This window comes from Nannospalax galili, unplaced genomic scaffold, assembly GCF_000622305.1.
Source record: "Nannospalax galili isolate Female #2095 unplaced genomic scaffold, S.galili_v1.0 scaffold113, whole genome shotgun sequence".
Taxonomy (NCBI): Eukaryota; Metazoa; Chordata; class Mammalia; order Rodentia; family Spalacidae; genus Nannospalax; species Nannospalax galili.
In genome coordinates, this window is record NW_008335444.1 from 6,209,321 (window position 1) to 6,235,382 (window position 26,062).

At 43.4% G+C, this 26,062-nt stretch overlaps 1 protein-coding gene across 1 annotated transcript; it reads right to left on the reverse strand.

Annotated features, from left to right (window-relative positions):
• Window positions 1–19,849: 19,849 nt before the first annotated feature.
• LOC103731850 (alpha-1,3-mannosyl-glycoprotein 4-beta-N-acetylglucosaminyltransferase-like protein MGAT4E) lies at window positions 19,850–23,632 on the reverse strand. Its single transcript, XM_008830340.2, has 4 exons — window positions 23,554–23,632; window positions 22,873–22,994; window positions 21,778–21,934; window positions 19,850–21,024 (listed from the first exon to the last, which is right to left on the reverse strand). Exons 3-4 carry the CDS (start codon window positions 21,917–21,919, stop codon window positions 19,895–19,897), a joined length of 1,272 nt encoding a protein of 423 aa, XP_008828562.1. The 5' UTR covers window positions 21,920–21,934; window positions 22,873–22,994; window positions 23,554–23,632; the 3' UTR covers window positions 19,850–19,894.
• Between the last annotated feature and the right edge of the window lie 2,430 nt (window positions 23,633–26,062).

Below are 26,062 nucleotides of genomic sequence, written 5' to 3' on the forward strand. Positions count from 1 at the left end.
TGAGATGGTCTCACTATTGAACGTAAGCTAGAACTTGGAAGTCTCCTACTTCAGCTTCCTCAGTGCTAGGGTTGCAGGGGTGTGCCACCTTGCCTGGTAGAGTACATTGTTTCAGAGTAGTTTCCCTGTTACAAAGGTTGCTGTAGATTCACTGAAGAACATAGTTTCAGTGAAGATCACTGTTGCTGGGCAGTGTTTTGTGCATTATTAGTTGACAGCAGCATCCTCAGCTTCTTTGCACTTGATGTGAATTGTTCCCTTCTGCTGTGACAATCAAAATTCTCTCCAAGCCTGGACTAGTGGAGCAGGCCTGCCTTCACAACTATACAGAAAGCTGAGGTAGTAGGATCACAGATTCAAGGTCTTCCTGGGCTACCGAGTAAGGCCAGCCTGGGCAAATTTGTGATACCTTGCTTTAAAACAAAAATTAATAGTAAAAAAACAAAACAACACACAAAAAAAGGAGGGTTGAAGATCTAGTTCTGTAGTAGACTGCTTGTCTAATCCTGGTTTCAATTCCCAGGACCAAAAAACCAAACCAAAACAAAAAACAAACAAACAAAATACAGACATTGCTAAATGTCCTGTGTGATCCTATGTGAAGCAAAATCCATCCTGATTGCAGAGGAGCCAAGAACAACAGGCTGTGGTGATGCTGATAGGTGAATTATGGGTTGAGGGGAGGTGGAACTGGGGATGTAATAGTTAACACTTCTTTGTTCTCTTCTTTCAATATTGCCTCTGTTCTGGTGTTTGTCCCTCTCTGTTACTTGAAACATTCCTAGTTCTCTGGGAGCACTGTGTGTTTTATCATCTGAAGCACTCATGAAGCTCTCTGGAGATGGTGCAGAGTATTCTGAGCTGGTATCTGGGGAGGATTAATGCCTTCCATGGGCACAGAGAGAACTCTGGGAATTACTGAGGTCATTTGCTAGCTTTTCTCTCTCCTTTCTCTCTCTTTCTTCACTTCCCTTCCTTTCTTCTTCCTCTTCCTCTTCCTCCCTCCCTCCCACCTCTAGCTTTTTTTTGGTTATTTTGAGACAGGATCTTCCTGTAGTCACAGCTGGCCTGGAACTTGCTATGTAGACCAGGCTGACCTCAAACGCACAGAAATCCACCTGCCTCTGCCACCTGAGTGCTGGGATTAAAGGTGTGCACCACCACGCCCACACCTCTAGCTTTTTGATCTTCTGTTTTCCTGCCTACTACTCACTGTAAGTGGTGCTGTACCTTGATCAATCTTTGCTAAGGATAACAGCCCAAGCCAAGTCTTCCTGTCTCTTTGAACATTATGGTTTATCGAAGAATAGAGGGAGAAATGGAATTCCAGAGAGTGGGTACAATGTAGGATCCTGATATCAAATGAACAAGCAGATACAAGGCATTAGTTAGACTGTGCTCTTGCAAGATTTCAGAGTTAATCCTTGTCCCTTGAGGAACTCTTTTTATTTCAGTATGAGAAATGAGAAAGTTAACCTAAAGGGATCAAAATAACTTGCCCCCAGAGGTAGAGCTGTTTGAAGTCATGAACTCCCACACCATCCCTCATTCTAAAGTCCAGGGATACTCACAGATCATTTGCTCACTCAGTGAAATGCCAGTGCCAAAGAGAAAGCTTCCTGTGGACTGTGGATAGTAGGATTGCTTTGCTTTTTTTTTTTTTTTTTTTTTTTTTTGAGATAGGGTCTCTCTGTAGCCCCAGCTGACCTGGAACTTGCTGTGTAGACCAGGCTGGCCTCGATCTCACAGAGATCTACCTGCCTCCCAAGTGCTGGGATTAAAGGCGTGCGCCACCGCACTTGGCTTTTGTCTATTTTGTTTGATTTTGCATGTTGGAATATGTGGCTCATAATCATGAGCCTTAGTAGTGTTGTCTGTAATGCTTTGCTAGTTCTCAAGACAGTGTCCTGCCCTCTTGTAAAGAACAGAATCTACCTCTAGTGGAGATCTGCCCTTGTCTCCTCCCTGAAGGATTAATCCAGTGGGAAGGTCAGGGACCTGACTAGGGGACCACTCCTAGGAAGTTGGGTTCACTTTGCTTTTCCTTCCTAGAATTCTGGCCCCCTAGTCCCTAAGAGCTGAGCCACCATAAAGTTCAGCTGGATCTGCCTACCTTTCTTCAGAAACTCATAGCTATTTTCTTTTTTTTTTCCTCTTCTTTTTCTTTTGGATGTTAGCTAGAGCCTAAATACACTTTTAAACTCCATAGCTGTATTAGTCAGAATTCTCTAGAACAGAATTGATAAAATGAATATATATATATATAATATTATATATATGGGAATTTATTAGATTGGTTTATAGGATAGAGTCCAATTAGTAGTCCAACAACTGCTGTGCTACACTGGAGGGGCTGAGAATCTGGTAGCTCCTCAATCCCCAAGGCTCGCTGTTTCAACAGTCCCAATCTAATTCTGAAGACCTGGAGAATTCCTGGACATCTGCTGGTCTTCAGTCTACACTGGAACGGAAAGAAGTTGGTTCTAATATCAGCAAAGGAATGTCACAGCAAGATAGATAAACTTGCTAGTTAACAGAAAAGACAAACCAGCAAAAAGAAAGGTCCCTTCTGCCATGCCCTTTTATATGGGCTGCCACTAGGAGGAGCCACCCATATTTAGGGTGGGTGTTCTGACTTCAAGAAAGACCCTCCTGTTTTAGTTAATTCCAGAGCCAGTCAAGTTGACAACCAAGATCAGCCATCACACAAACACTTTGGACTTCTAATGGCACCCTGCCCCCCATGGCTGCCCGCCTCCAGGTGGCTGACCTCCTTGCTGGCTTAACTCAAACAGTATGGTTTTTGTGTCTTCTCCATTCTCTTCCTTCCTTCCAGGCAGTCTAGAGATTTACAGCTTTGTCTGCCTTGTGCTTTTCTTTTAAACTCAAATTGTCCTCAAGCTTCTGTTTGGGTCTGCTATTAAATTCTTTTCTTAATGAAACTAAGAATCCTTAGATGGGACCCCAGTTTCCCAGGTATCATATGATGGCTCTGTTGAGACTCCCCAAGACTTCTGGTAACACTTACTTCCTGCCTTATAATTGTTTAGCTGTCAGAGAAAACGAACCTGTTCTTGCACCCCTAGAAGGCATTGCTCTGTCCTTGAAATCCCCACTACTTTGTCATCCATCCCCGTGCTGTTTTGTTCCTTTTTTAACTGAGAAACTGTTGGAATCAGAGAAGAGCTTTTCCACTCATCTACACTCCAGCTTTGTCACCATGGACTCATCTTTCTTATCTGCCACCACTGATTAATTGTTCAAAAATCACTCCTTTGTTGGCAATAGATCATATTCCCCTGGCAAGTCTCACTTCTATCTTTTCTATTATTGACTTTTTATTCTCTGTTGGATTGTTATTATCTGCATTCTCACAAAAGAAAGAAAGCCAATTATGGTGGTGTGCATCTGTAATCCTAGCCTCAGAAGGTGGAGTCAGGATTAGGAGTTCAAGGTCAGCCTGGGCTACTTGGGGCTCTGTCTCAAAAAAAAAAAAAAAAGAGAAAAAGAGAGAGAGAGAGAGAAAGAGAAAAAAATAGAGAAGTGAAAAGAAAGAAACTAAGTAACAAGAGTTGTAGCAGGAGGCCTCCAAAGATGGCGCAATGTAGCAGGAGGCCTCTAAAGATGGCGTGGACCCAGAGCCCTGGGATTCAGTGAGAATTCACTTCACTTCTTGGTCTGCAAATAGCCTGCCAAAAGGAACCCACGCCTGTGTACCCTGCTTGCGAGCCCAGTGACTGCTGACAGACTGCGTAGCACGGGCCAATCAGAAAATGATACGCTGACTAAAGGGACTTGGGGGCAGAGAAAAGGGAAATATAAGGCCTGCCTCCTCCTGCATTAAATGAGCCTGCAGCACCTCGCCTAGTGCTTGCTTTTACCCGACTCCCAGAGTCTGAGTGTTGTGACTCCGTGCCTCTTGCCCCCCGAGTCGGCAGGGGACCCAATCCAGGTTAGGGTCTTCACAGCTGGCCTGAGGAGAACCCGCAACAAAGAGTGACAACATCAACTTCTCTTGGTCCTGCTTCCTCAGCTATTTATTTATTTATTCATTAGCTTCCTTTGTAGACAATGAATTGTCTACAATATTTGACTTTCAATTTCTCTTCTTTCACACCTCTTAAACTTGATTGACTCGGGTTTTTACTTTTACATTACAATCACACAGAAAAATAATTTCTTTCACTTATTTATGATGAAAAAGTGAACAAACTCAGATCCGGAAATGGACTGTTATTAACACCCTGAAGGTCCAGTGATTCCCATCGCTATCTCTCAGAAGTAACCACTATCAGTTTTCCTGCTTCAGGAATGTAAATAAGTGGGACTATACCACATATATTCTTTGTACCTGCTTCTCTTAATATTACATGATGTTTGTGAGATTTACCCATGTTGATGTAAGAATTGTGGTTTGCTCATGTTCATTGATTATACTCCATTGTATAACTAGGCCATATTGGTGCTGAAAGTTGAACCCAGGACCTTGTACATGTGAGGCAGGCACCCCACCATTGACCTACATCCTCAACCTAACCACCTAACCATTCTCCTAGTCATGTATATTTGGGTTGTTTCCTATTTGTTATTATTGCATGTAATATTCCTATGTGAATTATTTTGCTTGTCTTTTGGTGAACACACACACACACACACACACACACACATATACACATATATGAGTATATTCTTAGGATTAGAATTGTTCCATCATAAAGATGTTCAACTGTAGTAGCTACTGTCAGTTTTTCAAAATGATTGTTAGTTTGTATACTGAGACAGATAAAATGACTCAACTCTCTTCCAATGGTTTTTGATCAAGTGTTAAGCATTGTGACATATATTAATTCATTTACTCATGTTAGTAATGTTAGACCTCTGTTGTAGGCATCCCTTTTAATGTTTTCTTTTTCTATAAATAAGATGCTGGGGACCGGTCTGATTTGACTAACTGACATTAGATGCTTCCCTGGTGCCCCAGCTGACTTGAGCTGAGGACTATCAGCCAAGTGGCAAGACTGCTTTTATGCCAGCCTAGCAGCCTTGAACACTCCACAGAAGCTTTGAGGGAACTACACCACAGCCACAGTTGCTTGCTGCTGAAGCATGACTTCAGCTCCAGAAGACACTATCCCAGCCACAACTATTGCAAATAGCTTGTACCAGACCTTTCTGCCATCACAACCCTCAGTGAACTTTAGATGAGCTTGTTTACCTTGTAGTCATTTTCACCCAGGACAGAGGGGAAACACTCTTCCTGGTGACCCTGCAGAAGACCTGTGATTGGTGCAAACACAAATTTCATTTGGGGACTGTGCTGTGATTGGTGAAAGCATGGTCCTTCATTTGCATGAGAGACTGGGCCAAAATTGGTGCAAATAGTCATGTTTAAGAAAATCTTATGTGATTGGTACAAACACCCTTGCTATACCCCATTTTCTGGTTGTATAAGCAAGCTATTCAGCTCACTTTAAAAAAAATTTGTTTTTTGAGACAGAAGCTCTCTGTAGCCAAAACTGGCCTGGAACTCTGAATGTAGACCACGCTGGCCTCAATCTCACAAGTACTGGGATTAAAGGTGTGCGACCAGATACTCAGCTTACTTTTTGAGAAAACCAGGAGTCACATCCTGCGTTCTTCTTTGGTGTTGCAATATTAAGCTAAATGAAAATTGTATATTTTTCCTTGCCAACTTTTGATCTTTATCATCAGTAGAGCTGACTGAGCTGGTAGCATGAAGAGAAAGCAGAAGAAATGGCAGCAGGCAGCTGATGGTGACCACAGTAGAAACTGCGATATGCTCCAGAGAGCGTCTGGAGAAAAAATAGCAACAAGGAACGTGAACAGCCAAAGATCAGAAACTGGGGCCCTGGTTGCTGGAAGAGTTCCAGGGGCCCGCTAAGACCTAAAGATCAGGGTCTCAGACACTACAGGTTTGAGAGCTGTAAGACTAGCCATGATCAAAGGCTGAGGATCCTCACTCTAGGATTGAGAGCCGTCACACGTTTATCAGAGGGTTGAAGGGTCACAGCATCTGGGGCCTGTTTGAGAGCTGTACACTCACTAGCAGGTACCACCTTATTGCTATTGTCTTCTCTTACCAGTCACAGCTGTTGAAAGCCAAGGACTGTAGTACCTGTTAGATATTGTATTGAAATGGCAAAACTGACTCCATTTTATTCTGGGTGATTTTTCCTTTACCCTGTGTTTCTGCCCAACAGCTCCCTGGCTCATACTTGCTAACTGCAGCCAACCAGGCAGACCATCTCATGCAGGCAGGTTCAGGGGATACATTATTTCTACAATACTGGGAAACATGCAATTAGCCATGTAGCATGTCCTCTCCCAGCATCTCCATGGAGTCCATTGTTTCTGCAATTCTGAGAAACTTGTTTTTCCTAATTGAAACTTTTGTTAACTGAAAACTTCTGTTAACTGACCTGCCCCAGGTTTGGTGTAACTATGATGATTTGATGTAACTATGATTATTGGCTTTGCCCTGGCATGATGTAATTGTGGATTTTAAGTTTTATAAGCCCTGCCCTGCTTCTCCTTGGGGTCGAGAGTTCTTTCTGACAATATCCCCCATGCAACCACTGGCTATTATTAAAGGACTCAATTCAACCATCACTATGTGGCATTTCTCTGAGAGTATTACAGATTTAACAACCAGGGTCTACTGGTTCTTAAAGCCCAGAGCAATAAATCTTTGACCTGAGCCTAGGATCACAAGTCTCTGACTTTTGAAGCCTGGAACAGTAGACCCCTAGCTCTCAGTTTTGAACTGCATGTCTCTAGGTTTGCCAGTCCATCCACTAAGCCTTAGGCACTCAAAGGCCCAGAATAGTTAGCACTTTGAAGAGCTTATCTTCACCTACCCACAGTTCCTATCTGGGTAGAGAAAAAGAACCCTGTCCATCTGATTGACAACACTATCACCAGCTATTATGATGAGAATTGTTTTTCTCCATCCCAGAGCCAGACCTTTCTATAAATGGCCAGACCTTAAAAATTAAATTAAATTATTATAGCATTGAAGATGAAAAGAGCTTCATGTATGCTAGGTGTGATGATTAGGGTTAATTGTCAATTTGACAGATCTAGACTCACTTGGGAGATGGGCATCCTGGCCTGCCTGTGAGGAATTAACTTGATTTAATTGTTGTGGGAAGACATGTCTTACCTGTGAACAAGATTATTCTCTCAGCAGGGGATCCTGGACTGTATGAAATGGAGAAAGTAAGCTGAGTACTAGAATGTGTTCCTCTCTGCTTCTTTACTGTGGATACAATGTGACCAGCTGCTTCAAGCTCCTGCTACCTTGGCTTCCTCACCTTGATTTCCCTACCACCATGGACTGAGTCTTGAACTGTGAGCCAGGATAAGCCTTTCTCCCTTAATTTATCAGAGCAATCAGAAAAGAAACTAAGGCACTAGCCAAGTGATCAACTATTGAGTTGACCTCAAGCCTCTTTAATATTTTAGATGTGAACTATACTACTTTGGTCATAGTTGCTCAGTATTAACCAGACCCACATCATGTTGTAAAGTTCCTCCATTTTGGTGTATAGGAATGATTGGACACAATGTGGACTAAGGATATTTAGTTAACTCCAATGAAGCCATGCACCCTTGAATCTGATTATGGGTAGTATCCTTGGCAACCTCAATTTGGTACTCTACCCCAAAAGTTAATGAAAGAATGCGGGTATGCTTGAGAATTATCATAAAAAAGTGCTGCAAGCAGGCATCCACTCATCTCCATTGGACACAGTGGAGGTTGGGAAAGGATGTATGGCCTTGGATGGATATGAACTAGGGATGAAAAGACTGGATGGTCTATGGAGATGAAGGGTGGAGTTGAACTTGAACTTGTACCTCCCCAGTGAAATCATTTTGAATAAGTTACAGGTGTGGCCTGATGGAGGGACACAATGGGACACAAGGACAGTTTTATCAGCACAGGGTAAGGACATAGACAGTTCTACCTGTACAGGTTTAGGGGACAAGAGAGATCCATGGCACAGTTCTGGGGGACAGATGGTTCTAACAGACAGCTAGGAGAAGTAGTGTCCTCTGAGTTTGGGCCCACTCTTAAAACTTTAAGAGTCAATCTATTTGTTCAGGTAATTGTGATGTTGGCTAATAATAAACACCACATTGATTAAATGGTGATAATTCCTGAAAGGACAGTAATTTGCATTGCTAGAACTAAAGTAACTTATTTTCCTAGATTCCTGCCACCCCACTCTGTTGAAATCCACCCACTCCACACCAATGGTCAGCCACAAGAACTATTTAGCTATCACTACTCACTGGCCATGAAGCTTTTCAGCCTCCCCCTTTTGCCTCTATAACAATCTCCATCAGAAGGTTTATTTCTTGGATTAAACCTGTTCTGTTGCTGAAGGTGCTTGTTTCCTTGTCTGTCTTTTGCTGACGGTACATTCAGCTCTTCTCTTATACCAGGAAAGCAGTTACAGATACGATATAAGCAATCCGGGTGTGGTGATGCACGCCTTTGATTCCAGCTGGGATGCAGAGGTAGGTGGATCTCTGTGAGTTCAAGGCCACCCTCGTCTACATAGCAAGTTCTATGCCAGCTGGGATTGCAGGGGGACCGTCTCAAAAAGACCAAATAATAATAATAATAATAATAATAAATAATAATATAAACAAATGAATCTGATAAAATTTTATTTGCAAAAATACTTTGTAGGCTGTATTTGAGACAGGGCCTCAATAATGTCATAATGTCATAATGTCACCCTAGCTGTCCTGGAACTTGCTTCAAGACCAGGAAGTCAGCCACATGGCAGACAAGCAGTCACATGATGGGGAGGGAAATTTTAGAGAAAGAGTGAAGCCCAAAATGTTGAGGGTAGTAGGCTTAGAATAGAGATGGTGAAAGAGAAGTAAAACTAAAAAGGAAACAAAGGAGGACACAAGCACACAGAGACCACCTTGAAAAATGGTTGCTTAAGTTATCTGATAGCACAGCTGTCTGCAATTGCCTGGGTTACAAAAAGGAAATGAATGTCCTTCCCCTGGTACTCATATTCTGAAACCCAGGACCAGTTGAGAAACAAAGTCATAAAACTTTAACAGTCCCCTTTCCTGACTGAGGAAACATCTGTTTACTTAACCTTCTGCTTCTGCTTCTGTAAATATACTTGGCAGGCTAACCACTTGAAAGAATTCTTTGCTCATGGCCAGCAGTCACACAGAGCTCTGGTAGCTGTTGGTCACATAGGCTACAATTCAAACCCACCAATGGTGTAAGGATTAGGAAATGATGCTTGGAAACCTATAAATTCTGTGGAAGCTTGTATACAGGAGCTCAGACTTTTGGAGAGGACTCCATTGAGCCTGGTGGTGAATAAACGTGTGGTTTTTTTGATCTACCAGTCAGTCTGAGGTGCCTGTTTGAAGTATATCTACTCCCCAGCCTCAGTTTCCCTTCCTTGTTTTCCTGACTGGGAAAGCCCACTGTGCTTTCAAACAAGGCTGACTCCTTGAGCCTCTTCTGCTGCCCATGGACAAGTGGAAGGCACAACACCCCACTCATTGTCCAGGATCCTGTCTCTGCAGGCCGTAGCCCATTTCCTTAGGCTGCACTCCTCATGGCTGACCTAATGGGATTTCAGTATACAGTAAGAAGACCTGGGATGCCCAGTAGTCAGACCCTCCATTTTAGTTGAAAGGGTAATTTGATCACCTGTCAGCAATTTTTATAATTGCCTCAGTCAGGGAAGCCTCACGGGGAAGTTTCTGTCTGGAGTCTAGTTTGAAAGAGAGTGTGTCTGCTGTGTGTATGTATGCATGTGTGGTTCCACTGTTGTCAAATCACAAAGCCTGACTGAGCACTAATCTGCTCTTCTGTTACTACCTTATAAATCAGCATCTGGCTCTGGGAAATCCTGTCCCTTCCTGCCAGTCAGATCCAGGTCCAGGCTATAAATGAACTCACTATGTGCGAAGAGGAGTCTAATTCCCTTCAGCCATCTGAGCAAAGTGATTTCTGTTCTGGGCAGTGCTCACTCCTAAGGTCTTTCTTTGTTCTGTGACACCAGCACAATAGGAGGGACACCATGGGAAGATCCCACTTGAGACTCAGTGTCTGAGGTTGTATGATCAAAAATTTTAGGAAGGGTTATTCAGGTGACTATGATACTATGATGATGCCAGGAAAATGGAGGACCCTCTTCAAAACAGAATGGGTAACTTTTGATGTTGAATGGCCGCAGAAGGAACCTTGGATATGACTAAGATTAAGGCAGTGTACCAGGTGATAACTGGAGCCAGACCAATTTCCATATATAGATTTCTGGCTGTAAATTGTGCTGACTCAGCCCCCCTAGATAAGGTTCTGCATTGGTAGACAGAGATATTCTAGGATTATCCTGGCCAAGACTCCATCAAGAAACCAAGGCCCTACCAAAGCTCTACCGATATTCCAGGGAGACCCAGATGAATCTCTGATACCACCACCTCCTTCGCCTCTCAACTGTTCCTTCACTCATATTTTCAATAGACTTTTATCTTCAAAATCATATAGTTTCAATATTTGTAGGGCTTTTTTTTGTTTGTTTTGGGGGGTTTGTTTTTGGTCTTTTTGAGACGGGGTCTCCCTGTAGCCCCAGCTGGCCTGGAACTTGCTATGTACACCAGGCTGACCTTGAACTCACAGAGATCTGCCTGTCTAGGATTAAAGGCATACATTGTCGGTATGTGTAGTTTTTAAAACCACTGATTCTTCTTTCTTAATTCTTTTTTTTTTCTTCTTCTTCTGATTCTCATTATAGAATTTATTTTCTTGGGATTGGAGAGATGGCTCAGCAGTTAAGAGCATTGACTGCTCTTGCAGAGGACTGGGGTTTGAGTCCCAGCACCCACCTGGTGGCTAACAACCATCTGTACCTTCAATTCCAAGGGATCTGAGGTCCATAGGCATTGCACAACACAGATTCACTTACATACAAGCAGGCAATACACTCACACAAAATAAAAATAATAAATAAAAAATAATTTATTTTCTTGTGTGTTTTGTGATTATTTTGTAAAACTCTGAGTTCATATTTTTAGAATTTTGCAGTTTCTCTGAGTCTAAGATCATGTCAAGTGATTTTCATTTGTTCTTTGTCAGGTATCTTGGGTTGTGATCAATTTAAAATGTAATGGTGGGCTGGAAAGGTGGCTCAGTGGTTAAGAGTGCTTACTGCTTTTACAGAGGACCTAAGTTCTGTTCTTAGCACCTACATGGCAGCTTATAAAGACCTGTAACTACAGCTCCAGGGAATTCAACACCCCCTGGACACCAGGCACTTTGGTAGTGAACATATAAACATATAGCAACCCACTCATAGACATAAGAAAAATTAATCTTTGAAAAAAAATTAAACTTGGGCTGGAGAGATGGCTCTGTGGTTAAGAGCAGATATTGCTCTTTCAGAAGGCCTGCTTTCGGTTCCCAGCATCAGGTGACTCACAACTGCTTATAACTCCAGCTCAAGGGGGCTCTCAAGTGGGATTCAATGCCTCTGACTCCTGCATGCACCTATACATGCTAACACACAGGCACAGAGGCACATAATTAAAAAGAAAAATCTTAAAAAAAAACCAAAACAACTTTTTTTTGTGAGTTCGAGGACAGCCTGGTCCACATAGTGAGTTCTAGACCAGCTGTGGCTATAGGGAAACCCTGTTTCCAAAAAAATAAATAAATAAATAAAAATAAATAAAAATAAACATTTAAAAAACCAAAAACATCTTTACTAAGTATATGCATGTGTCTGTGTGTTGGGACATGCTGTCCTGGCCTCCATCTGCACCTCTCCTGCAGTGACCTTTTGGGCCTTGTGGTTTTTCAGTCTCAGAATTGTTTACCAGCTCATTTTTTGGTATCAGGTCCTGAGAACACCATGACCTGGCACTGACCCTGCAGTCATGCGACGGCTCCCCCGTTGGGTCAGCTGCCTTCTAGGCTAGGGTATAAAAGCAACCTGGGGCTGAGAAATAAAGGCTTCTTCTGCTACACTAAAAGTGTGATTGTCTCCTCAATCCTGACGTCCTCCGCTCAGAGATCAGCTTCCAGCCGCGCAGGAATTGGAGGTCCCACCGAGATCGGAGAAAGAGAGGTAAGCAGACAAGGTCGTCCCAGGCCGGCAGGGGCATATTGGGATTACCATGGGTAATACTAGCAGTAAACAAAAATTGCAATATCAGGTTAAGAAACTGCTAGAAGAACAAGAAACAGCAATAAAAACAAAGACAGTAGACACATTCATTAAAACAATAGCAGAGGCCAGTCCCTGGTTCCTAACTGGAGGGGGGCTAAATATCCCTGACTGGGAACAAGTAAGATGGGATTGTCAAAAGAAGTTGCAAAAGGAAGGCAGTGATACCTTCCCAATAGCTACATTTTCTTTGTGGCACCTGGTTAGAGACACTTTATTAACAGACAAAGTGAAAGTAAGACAAGAAGAGGTGGCAAAGAAAGTTTTGCAAGAAATACAGGAGGTGGAAACCCGCCACTCTTTGGGATCTGCTGATGATCTAGACCAGGAAAGAGGGGCATGTGGAGGTTCAGGAGTCTTAAGCTCTGCCACATCAAGACCACATAAACTGGGTCCCTATGACCCTGAATCTCCTGAAAGTAGTGAGGGAAGCTCAGAGGAAGAGGAGGAGGAGATGCTTCACAAGAAAATACAAAAACTAAAAACAAAATTAAAACATATCAGGTTAAAGGAAAAGACACATCATCCTCCTCCCTTGGCTCCACCCATGGAAGAGTGGTGGTGGAGGTCGCCAGACTATAAAAATGATGAAGAGCCAAGGGTCGGGGTGCGTTTTGGGCCGCATATTGTAGCAGCAGTAATAGAAGTTCCCGACCCTAACCAACAAGGTCAGGTAGAATGACAACATCTTGCGCTACAGTTTAAAGACCTAAAAAGCCTTAAAGAGGCTGTGGCGACCTACGGCGTCCAGGCCGCTTTTACTATGACCATGGTGGAGTGATTGGCAGCAGCTATGCCGCGTGGTCCTGTCGGGAGGAGATTATCTCTTGTGGCAGGGAGAGTACCAAGAACAGTGTCTACAAGTGGCTAGATTAAATGCTCAGGCAGGGCTGGCTCAGTGAGATCTAGACATGTTAACTGGAGCAGGGGCCTATGCCCCACTACAACAGCAAATACAATATGATCCAGCAGTATATGCCCAGATAGCTGCTTGCGCCATTAAGGCATGGAAGGCTTTGCCTAATAAAGCCGCTGGGGATCAATTATCAAAGGTACTACAGGGGCCATCAAAACCATTCCATGAATTTGTGGACAGGCTCCTGCAATTGGCGGGACGAATGTTTGGAGAGGTAACTACAGCCATGCCCATAGTCAAGCAACTTGCATATGAAAATGCTAATAAGTATTGTAAAAAAGTCCTAAGGTCACATAGGTCAATAACCTTAAATGACTACATCAGATTATGCAGGGATATAGATGGCAACTTCGTGCAAAGCCAGGTCCTAGCAGCTGCCCTGCGTCCACAAAACTCGAAGGGTCCCAGAATTTTAAATAATGGCGACTGTAATTGCTTTAACTGTGGACGCCCAGGCCGCTTCTTCAGAGACTGTCCCCAGCAAAAGAGAGAGGGAAAAGTACCTGGTATATGTCCAAGATGCCAAAAGGGGCACATTGGGCTAACAATTGTCGCTCCAAGACTGATATAAATGAAATATCCCTGCCGCCCCTATCTAGTCAACAACAGGAAAATGGGTGGAGGGCCCCGCTCCAAGGCCCCAAAACCACAGTGTATGGAGTAACGGCACCAGGCTACCGTGGAACTTTCCCGGGCAGTGGCCGTATACAATTCCTTCCACAGAGCAATCCTTTCATGTTGCAGACCTCGTCTGAGCGATAGCAGGAAGTGCAGGATTGGACCTCTGTCCCTCCGCCTGAGCAATCTTAACTCCCCAAATGGGAGTTCAGGTTCTTCCCACAAATGTGTATGGTCCCTTGCCACTGGGATCGGTGGGTTTAATTTTGGGAAGGAGCAGCACAATTATCAAGGGCATACTAATACATCCCAAAATAATTGATTCTGATTACGAAGGGGAAATTAAAATTATGACATCTGTCAGAGAAGGAGTTGTGGTAATTACACAGGGGGAGCGCATTGCCCAATTAATCTTGATCCCCTATCTAAAGTCCAACAATGCAGTCTGCAGACAAGTCCACGGTGACTGGGGATTTGGTTCCTCGAGACCTGCTGCATTCTGGGTTGCTCAGCTAACTGATTGGCCTATCTTAAAAATCAAAATAAAAGAAAAATTATTTAAAGGTATTTTAGATACAGGAGCAGATGTATCAGTCTTGTCTTTAAAATCCTGGCCTAAGACTTGGCCCTTGGAGAATGGTAATGCTTGACTACAGGGCATAGGACAAGCGACCCCAAACAAGAGTGCTAAAATACTAAAGTGGGAGGATGATGAAGGACATACAGGGTTTTTCCAGCCTTATGTTCTCGCTGACTTGCTGGTTAATCTGTGGGGCCAGGATCTTTTAGCTGAGATTGAAGCAGTAATAACTACACAACCCCCTTCTGTGGACTCAAAAAAGGCCATTAAAATGATGCAAACCAGGGGATGGCATCCAGGGCAGGGCTTGGGGATGCACATGCAAGGCAGGGTGACCCCCATAACCCCTAAGAATCAAATTATACGCCTCCCCGGAGATAGAACGGGCCTAGAACATTTTTAGATTGGGTCGCTGCTCCATCGCCCGCACCCATACCTATAAAATGACACTCAAATAAACCTGTATGGGTTGAGCAGTGGCCCCTAACTACAAAAAAATTGTGGGAAGCTCATGCTCTAGTACAAGAGCAATTGCTTGCTGGACATACTGTGCCTTCTACCTCTCCCTGGAATACCCCTATCTTTATCATAAAAAAAAAAATCTAAAAAATAGAGGCTTCTGCAGGATCTTCGAGCGGTAAATGCTACAATACAAATCATGATACCATTGCAACAGAATTTGCCTTCTCCAGTAGCAATTCCCAAAGATTGGCAATTGATAGTTATTGATTTAAAAGATTGCTTTTTTACAATCCCTTTACATCCTGATGATTGCTGTCGATTTGCCTTTAGTCTACCTGCCACCAATTTTTCTAAGCCTGCCTTACGTTATCACTGGGTGGTTCTACCTCAAGGTATGGCAAATAGTCCAACTATATGTCAGGCATACGTTGCAGCTACATTGAAACCTATTAAAATAAAATATCCCGACCTTTATGTAATTCATTATATGGATGATATATTGCTAGCCGCTAAAAATACCAAAGAACTACAAGAGGCATTTGCTGAGATGCAATGAGTCTTAGAGGCCTCTGGCCTAATTATTGCACCTGAAAAGGTTCAGATTGTCTCCCCATATAATTATCTTGGTCATGTGATACACAATGGAGGCATTAGACCTCAAAAATTACATATTGACAGTGCTCACCTAAGAACATTACATGATTGGCAACGTTTTCTGGGTGACATACAATGGATACGGCCCTCCCTAGCTATTAAGTCAGGAGAACTTAGGCCTTTATATAATATGTTGATAGGAAATGCTGACCCTACCTCACCTAGAAAGCCTACGTCAGAGGCAAAGAGGGCATTGCAGTTATTATCTCAAAGTATAGAACAAGCTCATTTGCAACAAATAGACTATAATTCACCTTTGCAATTTCTGGTGTTAGCATCCCAGTTTTCACCTACGGGAGTATTTTGGCAAACAGGGCCTATTATACGGGTGCACCTGCCAGTGTCACCATCCAGAGTTGTTGCGCCTTATTATAACATGATTTTGCAGTTACTTTGGAAGGCTAGGCACACCAGCATACAAGTGTTTGGAAAGCTCCCAGATAGAATCATGCTTCCTTATGACAAAGAACAGGTGGCACATCTGCAGCAGTATACTGATGACTGGACACTATTTTTAACCTCCACTGTGGCTGCTCTTGACAATCATTATCCTCAGCACCCATTGTTGGAATTTTTAAAAAATCACCCAGTAATTTTTCCCCGGGTAATTAAGACCAGACCTATACCCGACGCTTGAACTGTCTTCACGGACGCATCCCCTCGCGGTAACGCTGTAGTAATCTCTTATGATACACTTTCAAAGTTTCCCATGGGCAATATATCAGCACAGGCGGCCGAGGTTATGGCTTGTATCCTAGCTCTACAAGTTTTTTCCCAGGAACCATTCAATCTATACACTGACAGTGTATACCTATCCCAGGTCTTTCTGCCACTGGAAACTGCTCCCTATGTTTCTCCTACATCACACATACAACAACATCTTTGTAAGTTGCAACATTTGATATGGTCCAGGCACGACCCCATCTTTGTAAGTCATATCAGAAGTCACACCCAGTTACCTGGACCCAATCAGCTAGCAGATCAGATATACATACACACATATTTCTAGCTACCCCTGAGGATAAGGCCGTCCACCTGCATGCCAAATATCATTTAAATGCTAAATCCCTCCAGTACCATACTGGGTGTTCTAAAGCCTCTGCTTTGCAAATCACCACCCGATGCTCTTCTTATGCTCCTTTTCACAACATGCCCTCTATGGGAGTCAACCCTCGTGGTCTTAAACCTAGTGATCTCTGGCAGATGGACATCACTCATGTTCCATCAGCTGGGACATTAAAGTATATACATGTGTCTGTAGATACATATTCTAAAGTGGTCTTCGCATCCCTACATACGGAAAAAAAAAAAGTCCAAAATGTTATAGCCCACTGTATATCGGCCTTTGCTTATATGAAAATACCAAATCAATTAAAAACAGATAATGGGCCTGCATATACCAGCTCAAAATTTCAACAATTTTGCAAGGAGCATAAAATTACCCATACAACAGAAATCCCTTACAATCCACAAGGTCAAGCTGTGATTAAAAAAATAAAAATGGTCTTAAAACAATATTTTACTAAAATAAAGAGGGGGGAATATCTTCCCTCTCCTAGTACGCAATTATCCTCAATCTTATTTACTTTAAATTTTCTCACTGTGGATACCAAAGGGTATTCAGCTATGGAAAGGCATTGGTCCAGGGCCAAGAACTCCCTGGGATGGGTAAGATGGAAAGATCCCTTATCCGGGCAGTGGAAAGAGCCGACACCCTTATTAGCCAGGGTGAGAGGGGCTGTTTGTGTTTATCCTCCAGGGGAGCGTAAACCCATTTGGGTTCCTGAAAGATATGTTCGTCCAGTGGAGGCCAACCTTGATGAGACCAACGCTGATTCTACAGGCGCCAGCAGCAATCATCTTGATGAATCCTGCCCTGAGTGAACAAATGGTCTGGAGCCAGCCCCTGGCTGTTGGCCTTCGACCACTAACTTCGATCTTCCAGATGCTTTGATGTGGGGAGATTGTGTCACTACAACAGCACTTCTTCAGGAGCAGGTTGATGCCCTATGGATGACGCAACAAGTGTCCTGTTCTCATTTTTATCATTCTGTTTGTGTAACACCTGGTCATGTTGTTAATGCCTCAGAAATTGTAAAATAGTTAAATGCCTATATGAGAGGTCCCTGAAATGTAACCTTTCTCAATTTTACATCTCATCTAGCTCATCAAATTATAAGAATTAATAATACTAGGGTGCCCCCTATATCAGCTGAAGGTTGGTAGAATGCCATGGTCCAGCTGGGAGGCTGGGCTCAGTGGTGCGTGGGGTCATTGTTGCTGACCGTTCTTGGGTTTAGTGCCATAGTCGTTGGGCTCTGGGTCCTTTGGCGATGGATGAGATCTACGAGGTCTCAACAGATGGGCACTCAACAAGTCCTGTTAAGCTTGTCATCTGGTAATCCAGATGTACCTCAGGTCTGGCTGCAAATGCTATAGAAACGCTGAAGATGCCTCCGTAGATGGGCAACTTCCACGGAGAGGGCGCCCGCCTAAGACAGGAATGAGGCCTCCCAATGACAGGTAAGGGATGACCCCTCCGGGACGACCTAAGACAGGGGGATCTTCCGTTATATAAAGGAAAAGGGGTGAGATGTTGGGACATGCCCTCCTGGCCTCCATCTGCACCTCCCCCACAGTGACCTTTTGGGCCTCGTGGTTCCTCAGTCTCAGAATTGTTTACCAGCTCATTTTCTGGTATGAGGTCCTGAGAACACCATGACCTGGCACTGACCCTGAGGTCATGTGACGGCTCCCCCACCCCCATTGGGTCAACTGCCTTCTGGGCTAGGGTATAAAAGCAACCTGGGGCTGAGAAATAAAGGCTTCTTCTGCTACACTAAAATGTGATTGTCTCTTCAATCCTGACGTCCTCCTCTCAGAGATCAGCTTCGTGCAGCGCAGGCGTGGCATCTGTGTCTGTGTCTGTGAGAGTGTATGCTACATGTATGCAGGTGCCCACATAAGCCAGAAGAGGACATTGGCTTTTCTGGAACTGGAGTAGATAAAAAAAAAAAAAAAAAAAAAAAAAAGTGGTTGCGAGCAGTTCTCAAGTACTGCGAACTGAATTTGGACTTTTTGCAGAAGCAGCAAGCGCTCTTAACTGCTGAGATATCTTTGCAGACCCTAAAAATAAATCTTAAGTTTTAAAAATTAAAAATAAAAAGTTCAAGTGTGGTGGTGTACACCTTTAATACCAGCGTTTGGGAGGCAGGCAGATCTCTGAGATTAAGGCCAGCCTGATCTACATAGGGAACTCTAGGTCAGCCAAGGTTATAGGAAGACCCTTTCTCACAAAACAAAACAAAACAAAACAAAACAAAAGCAAAGCAAAGCAAAGCAAAGCAAAACAAACAATAACAAAAACCCAAATAAATAAACAAAATGTAAAGGAAAAGAGTCTTAAGGCAAAATTCTAGATCTGGCAGCCCCCAATAGGTCAATTAAAAAGACAAGGAATTCTAAAAAGTAGAGAAAGGAATTTTGATAAATGTTCCCATGCGAGAAGAACCGATAAAGAGGTCCAGTGACTCCCAAGTCCATCTTTGGATTACTTTTTTTTTTGGTCTTTTTTGAGACAGGGTCTCCCTGTAGCTCCAGCTGTCCTGGAACTTGCTATGTAGACCAGGCTGGCCTTGAACTCATAGAGATCCGCCTGCCTCTGCCTCCCGGGTGCTGGAATTAAAGGCATGCGCCACCACGCCCGGCTTGGATTACTTTTAACAGGCACTTACAAGCAACTTTTGCTAAAGGATTGATTCCTCACTGCAAGGTAACTAAAAAGGCAGGATGAAGCCTGGCCATCACTGCCTTCAATCGGCAGTCTGTCTTCTTTCTTTGAGTCAGATTTCCCCACTCCACCCACTAACATACAATTAAAATACAAAGCATGATTAAAAATCCGCGGGGACTCCGGAGGCAGAGGCAGGCAGATCTCTGTGAGTTCAAGGCCAGCCTGGTCTACATAGTGAGTTCCAGGACAGCTGGGGCTACAGGGAGACCCTGTCTCAAAAAAAGACCAAAAAAAAAAAAAAAGAAAAATCTGCGGGAAAGAATGCTTGGGAAGAGAAACAGATGAAGGGATCTAGAAGAGTGAATTTTTTTTTTTCATCTTTTTGAGACAGGGTCTTCCTGTAGCCTCAGCTGGCCTGGACCACACTATGTAGACCAGACTGGCCTTGAACTCACAGAAATCTGCCTGCCTCTGCCTCCTGAGTGCTAGGATTAAAGGCATGTGCCACCACACCCAGCTTAGTATAGTTTTTAAATAATACTTTTTTTCACTCTCCAAAGGGTCCCTCTTTGGAGAATAAATTACATGATCACTGAACTTGTGTGGAGAAACTCTTTATCAGTTTCTAAATTTATTTGTCAGTGGGGTAGATTGCCTTCCTAAACCCAATCCTTGTAGAAACCTCATTGTGCCCTCTAACTCTCCTCTTCTTCCTGCTCTGTCCAGACTTTGATATGTCTGATTAAAAGTGAAGAATCTTGAGGTGCTGACACCAAAAGTTTCATACAACTCATCTTCTTCACAGAATCTTCTTCATAAAATACCCTCTGGTCTAAATGACCTCTCACCAATGGCCCTACCAAGGTATAGTGGGCACAGCGTTTGGGGTAATCCATGAGGCTATAGCCCAGTAGTACTTGCCGGTGCTGTAGGTGGTTCATCCTTCTGTGATCAGATCCTGTCAGTACTGCTATCCGGATGATTTTCTGGGGCCTATCTAGAATCACCAATACATAGTTGTCTTTTTCAGGCTCAATGACCCAGAAGCAGTCATCGTTGAGAATGTAGGCATACTGTGGAGCAGTATTCCACAATGAGATCATGTTGGTAAAGATGGTGGCAGCAGGATTGTTTGGTTCTCCAAAGACCATGTCCTTCTCCATGGGAAAGCACGTGTCCTCCAACTCAGAATAACTGCCCATGTGGTGGAAGATGGAGAAACTGAAGTGAATTGGAACATTTTGATTCAAAAGAAGATGGGATTCAGAGAGGAGCGAGTGAGTGGGAGTGTCCTTGGGGAAGAGGAGGAAGAAGGAGGTGAGATGGGAGAGGTCTCTTGTATGGAAAACCTTCCCAGAGCTTCTCAGGCTAGAGAACTCCAGGATCACCCAAGGGAACGCTTCCCAGGCTGATAATGCCCAGTAGATGGCAGACACAAACCTAGGGGTGGTTAGAACATTATCTTCCAGCAACAAGAAGTAGTCAGAGAGGTTGTGGGCAAAGTTCATAAGGAGGGCAGAATCTGTTTTCTGTCTGGAATAAAGCTCTCCACAGGGTGAGAAGTGATTTCTATTCTTCACAAGAGGGTCATCAAGAAGACCATGTACTACCAGCAACCTTCCAGCTTCAATGTGTGTCATGAAGAGATGCGAAATTCTGGCAACTGTTTCATTGAGCCCTGCAGGCTCAGTGTCTGACAGGAGGACTAGTACCAGGATGTAGTCCAGGTCATATTGTGAGGAAGCTTGGAATAGTGACTGCAGGGTGTCCAAGAGGTAGCTCCTGTAGGGACGCAGCACTGAAGAGATCCCCACTGTCAGCAGCTCTGGGGAACACAGAGATTCTGTCAGAACTTCGGGATGGTGAATGGGTCCTAGGACTCTCCTCCCAGGTTCGCCTCTAGTGCCAGTTCCTGGGCCAATTTCACATTTCCTTTACCTGGGAGCATATGGTTACAGTGGGAGGTGATTATGTGATGATTAGTTATGAAGTCATTTCATGGTCAGTACTATGAAAAGTTCATGGGAGAAGCATTATAGAAGATAAAGCTCTCTTGGATATGGAAGGCCACCATGTAGCTGGCTTGGCAAATTATCGTAGCCTAGTCTTGACTTCCAGAGTTATTACAACTATCATATATCACCCAGGCCTGGATTAGAGGATCCCCAAATCCCTTTTAAATCCCATGGCTGCCTGTTCAGTTCACTGAGCTAAGCAGTGTACTGGGTCAGCAAGTCCCAAACTACCTTCTTTTCCTTCTACCCAGTTCCCCACTCCCCCAGCTCCCCTTGGCTCTTCTTCCATCTTATCTTCCCCTCCCTGGAAGCCTGACATGAATGAGCTCCACAGGCACCCTCACAGTCACTATGGCCTTCTTGCCCTGCTGGACATTCAAGGAGCAGCAGATGGGGAGGGTGCACCTGTGGTGGCAACCTGTTCTAGGCTCCCTGCCTGGCCCTCACGCAAAGTACTCTGCTTTTCTCCCTAGCTGACAGTGCTGTCCTCCTTTAGACCTTGCGCTCCTTGAAAGATCCGGCCTGGCCTTTGACAAGTCTAATGCCTCCTCCCATATACTCACTCTTTTCCTGGGGAGAGGCTCCAGCTAAGAGTGCGTAGCTGGCATGTTGGAGTAGAGGGGACCATTTCTGCATTTCCTTGAAGTCTTTTGAGTGGTTCTTGATTTCAGAGCTGACTTGTTCCTGAACTGTCTGCAACATCATTTTCTTCTTTTCATTCTGAGTACAAGATAATACATGTCAGCCCCAAGGGTGAATCTTAGATCCTCTGGAGACAACTGGGAGTGTGTTGCCTTCAGGACAGGCTGGGTGAGCCCCAGGATCCAGTCACAATGGACTCTGTCAGGGCTCAGTTCTCTGCTCTCTGCATCTGGTCATGAGCTCACTTAGTGCTTTCCAGGGACAGCAGTGGGCATGATCTGGGAATTGCATTCCCTCCTTTGTGTGGAATGTGTATAGGAAGATCTGGGGCTCCGGCAGAGTGCCTGCCAAGCCACTGCCCACATGTCATTTCTTTACCACTGTCAAGCTGGCAAACATGGTCTAACTTGGCTCAGGACTACCTGTGCTAGGTTCTAGGAGAGAGAGCCAGGACCTGTCTGAAGGTCTTACACTGCCTCAGCTGAAGCGACTTCCTTTTGCTGTCTCGACACACACACAGTTCTGTGACCACTTCCTTATACTACCCTGTTTTGGGCTCTGGCTGGTCTGAGGCATTCTAGAAAAGGTGTGCCCCCCAAAGCCTCCGCTGCCCTATGTGGCCTGGTCTCTTCACCCAGAGGTTCACCATGCAGAAGTTACTTCCAATTTCTCATATGAGAAAGGGGAAGAATACTATCTTTTATGGCAGACATGGCAAGGAAGGCGCAGACATAGTGAGGGAGGTAGCTGTAGATAGGCAGGCCTCATTATCTGTGTCTGTCCAGTCAGCACCTCCTCTACAGGTAGCTGTACATCGCCCTCTCCATGCCTGTAATAGCTGCTCCTCTTCTCACCCTCCTCAAGTCCTATCCATCTCAAGTCTGATTGAAAGGCAACCTCTTCTACGCTGTCCTGATTCCTCAGGTGTGTTTCAGAGATGAGCCTGGAGTGTTTAACACAAGTGGGACTACTCCTCTCCTACTGAAGGGTGGACAGCTTCTGTCCTTGGTACTCACCAATGATGTGTTGTTATCAATGTGCTCTGCTTTATTCTCTTGAAGGAAGAATCCCAGGATGACTAAGGATGCCACGACTGTGGTGTATCTTCATGGGCAATAATACATGGTTCCAGGAGCAGCTGTGGAGATATGTGAGCAAAAGTGGATTCCGAGTGCTTCCTACTCAGAGAGCATGGAATGTCCTCCCCTGCAGGATGCCATGTCTCAAGCCATCCTTCCTGGACTGAGTTCTCCATCACCTGATGACTGTCTTAAGTCTCTTCTCCCAAATTTCTCTCCCTGCTACTTCTAACCATCAAATGTGAAGAGACTTGATTGTGTAGTGCTTCTGTCTTCTCTGAGTTTCCAGATAAAAGCAAAGAGGATATGTTTCCAAGAGAAAACTGTGCCCCCAGAGATGCTCAGTGTGTAAAAGTGCTTGCCACCAAGCCTGGTAACTTGAGTTTAATCCCAGGGACCCCTGTGTAATGAGAGAACTCTCTCTCTCTCTCTCTCTCTCTCTCTCTCTCTCTCACACACACACACACACACACACAGAATAAAACTTAAAAAAAAGAAAAGTAGAAATTGAGGGTCAAGTGTTACTTATATTCCTTCCCAAGTATCAACTCAAACCAACAAACTCAGTGGGTTTTAGTGATTGATAAATTAGGTCTTATCTCTCAACTCCATACTTACTTTTGGGCTTGATCCTTCCCAAGATTATATTAGGTAGGTACACAAAATTTTGAGTCAAGTCAGAAGAGCTTGGTGTATATCTCCTCCATTGTGGGTTGCTAGGATCCACAGAAACCTGGAAGAGACCAGAACTTTCTAATCAGGACCACATCCTAACCATGCTTGGGTTGCTATGTCCATTGAAGTCCTTCTGGCTAATAGAACACGTGGCTTGGGGGCAGATCAGAACAGGGTTTTCTCTGAGACCAAAGAGAGAAAAAAAATTAATGTTGAAGCATGGGGTCCCAGAGTGGCTTTTTTGGGAGGTGGCTGAAACTGGCACTCCTCCCAGGAAACCCCACCTGACAACCATTGTTCACCCTGAATGGGTGCTGTGTGCCAGTCTGGCCTCACAACAAACATCTGCTTCTAGGTGAGGCACAGATAGTTTCAAAACCAGCTTTTTAGCCTTGTGATTTGAAATATGAAGATTACCTGTATAGATTCTGAGTTGTCTCTTCCCTATCAGAGGTCCCTTGGGCTGATCACTGCTGCTTCTGATCTTACTTGCTGTGTTCCTGGTGGGTCACCACAAATTTGTCTCAAATCTCCAGTTCTCTCTTGGACCTAGAAGTGTCCAGTGGCCCTCTGAAGTTTCCCAAGGTTTCTCTTGATCTATTCTTCATTACTGAGACTATATTTCTAATATGATTGCTACCTTTTCCCTCCTCCTCCTCCACCACCTCCTCCTCCTCCTCCTCCTCCTCCTCTTCTTCCTCAAAGCTTTATAATATTCATTTTTTTACCTTTAAGCCTGTGATTCATCCTCAATTAATACTTGTGTACAAAATGAACCTATTGTTCCAGTACCTCTATGAAAAGACTATTCGATATCTTGGCATCTTGCCATGATTGATTATATTTGTTGAGGCAATAATAGCTGACTAAAGCAATGTAAGGAAGGAAAGAAGGATTTACTTTGGCTCACAAGCCAAGAGTACAGTCCGTCAAGGTGGTAGGAACTTGAAGAAGTTGACCACACTGCACCCACAGTCAGGAAGCAGAGAGACAAATGCCTGTGTTCAGCTCATAGTCTCTTTATTCAGTCCTAGATCCTAGCTGGGTGGAATGATGCTACCCACATTTAGGGGCCTTCCCACTGTAATTAATGTAATCTAGAAACTTCTTCACAGATATACCCAGAGATTTTTAACTTGGTGACTCTAAATTCCATCACGTTAACAATCAAGATTATCCATCACAATGAACATGCATCCTTCCACTCTCTTTTTTTTTTTTTTTAAAAAAAAAAGAACACCCCTGGAGCTGGAGAGATAGCTCAGCAGTTAAGGACACTTGCTACTCTTGTAAAAGACCTGGTTTCAGTTCCCAGCACCCACATGGCAGTTAACAACTGCCCATAACTCTACTTCCAGGGGCTCTGACACCTTTTTTTGGTCTCTGTGGGCACTGCACAAAAGTGGTGCACTTATACACATGCAGGCAAAACACTCATACACATAGAAAACAGAACGTTTCCCACTCATCTGTACCACCATCTTTATTATAAATCTGGTTTCTGTTTTTTTTCAGTTAATTATTTATTTAATAACCACATATATAGAAGAAGCATTTCATTACAACAGCATTGACATATTCAATAACAATTTTCTGAGCTAAGATGCATCTTTTTCAAAATTGGCTGTAAATTTTTAGGTATATAGTTGAATTAATACAGTTATACAATATTGTACTCGGTATAAACCCTATAAGACATAAAATTAAATGAGGTTTTAAACTTTAAAAAAGATCTCCATTTCATTATTAAAATACACAGTTTCATACAGAAAAATTCATTTTCAATGCAAGACATTAAGATGTTTGCATATGCATTTCTACTCTCTATATATCTGATTACAACTACTGACAGTTTGTTACTTTCTGAGCTCCATGGCATCTGAGCATGGATATAAAGTCATCAGGTAGATTTCAATGGTGATGTTTTTCACATCTACTAATTATTATTATTTATCATTATTTTTAATTTTTAATAGCCACATAATTAGAAGAAGCATTTCACTATAGATTTAACATATTCAGTAACATACTCCAGAGCAAGAGTACATCTCTTTCACAAGTGGGTGCAAGTTTCTAGGGTCATAGTTGAATTAATACAATTATATATTATTGAACTCAATATAAACCCTGTAAGACATAAAATTGGATGAGATTTTAACCTTTAAAAAAGATCTCCATTTCATTTTAGAATATATTGTTCCTTGCAGAAAGACTCATTGTTTTGTGAATAACACTGCGATGTTGGAGCATGCATCTCTAATCTGTATGCATCTGATTAATACTAGTCATAATCGGTTGCACTTGGACTCCTGGTGCCTGTATATGTCTATGAAATCATCAGGTGGATTTCAGTGGTAATGTTTATCACCTCTACTAATTAGCATGAAATAAATTTCTATGCTTCGTCCTCAAACATAATACATTTTTAAAAATTTGTCGGTTATTTTGTGCA

Bases quoted from the DNA above. Each gene is read 5' to 3' on its own strand.
- LOC103731850 (XM_008830340.2), bottom strand. From the start codon at position 21,919: ATGATGTTGCAGACAGTTCAGGAACAAGTCAGCTCTGAAATCAAGAAC. The intron at 21,025-21,777 runs GTGAGTATATGG...TGTGTTCCCCAG, and splicing joins AGCCTCTCCCCAGGAAAAGA to AGCTGCTGACAGTGGGGATC.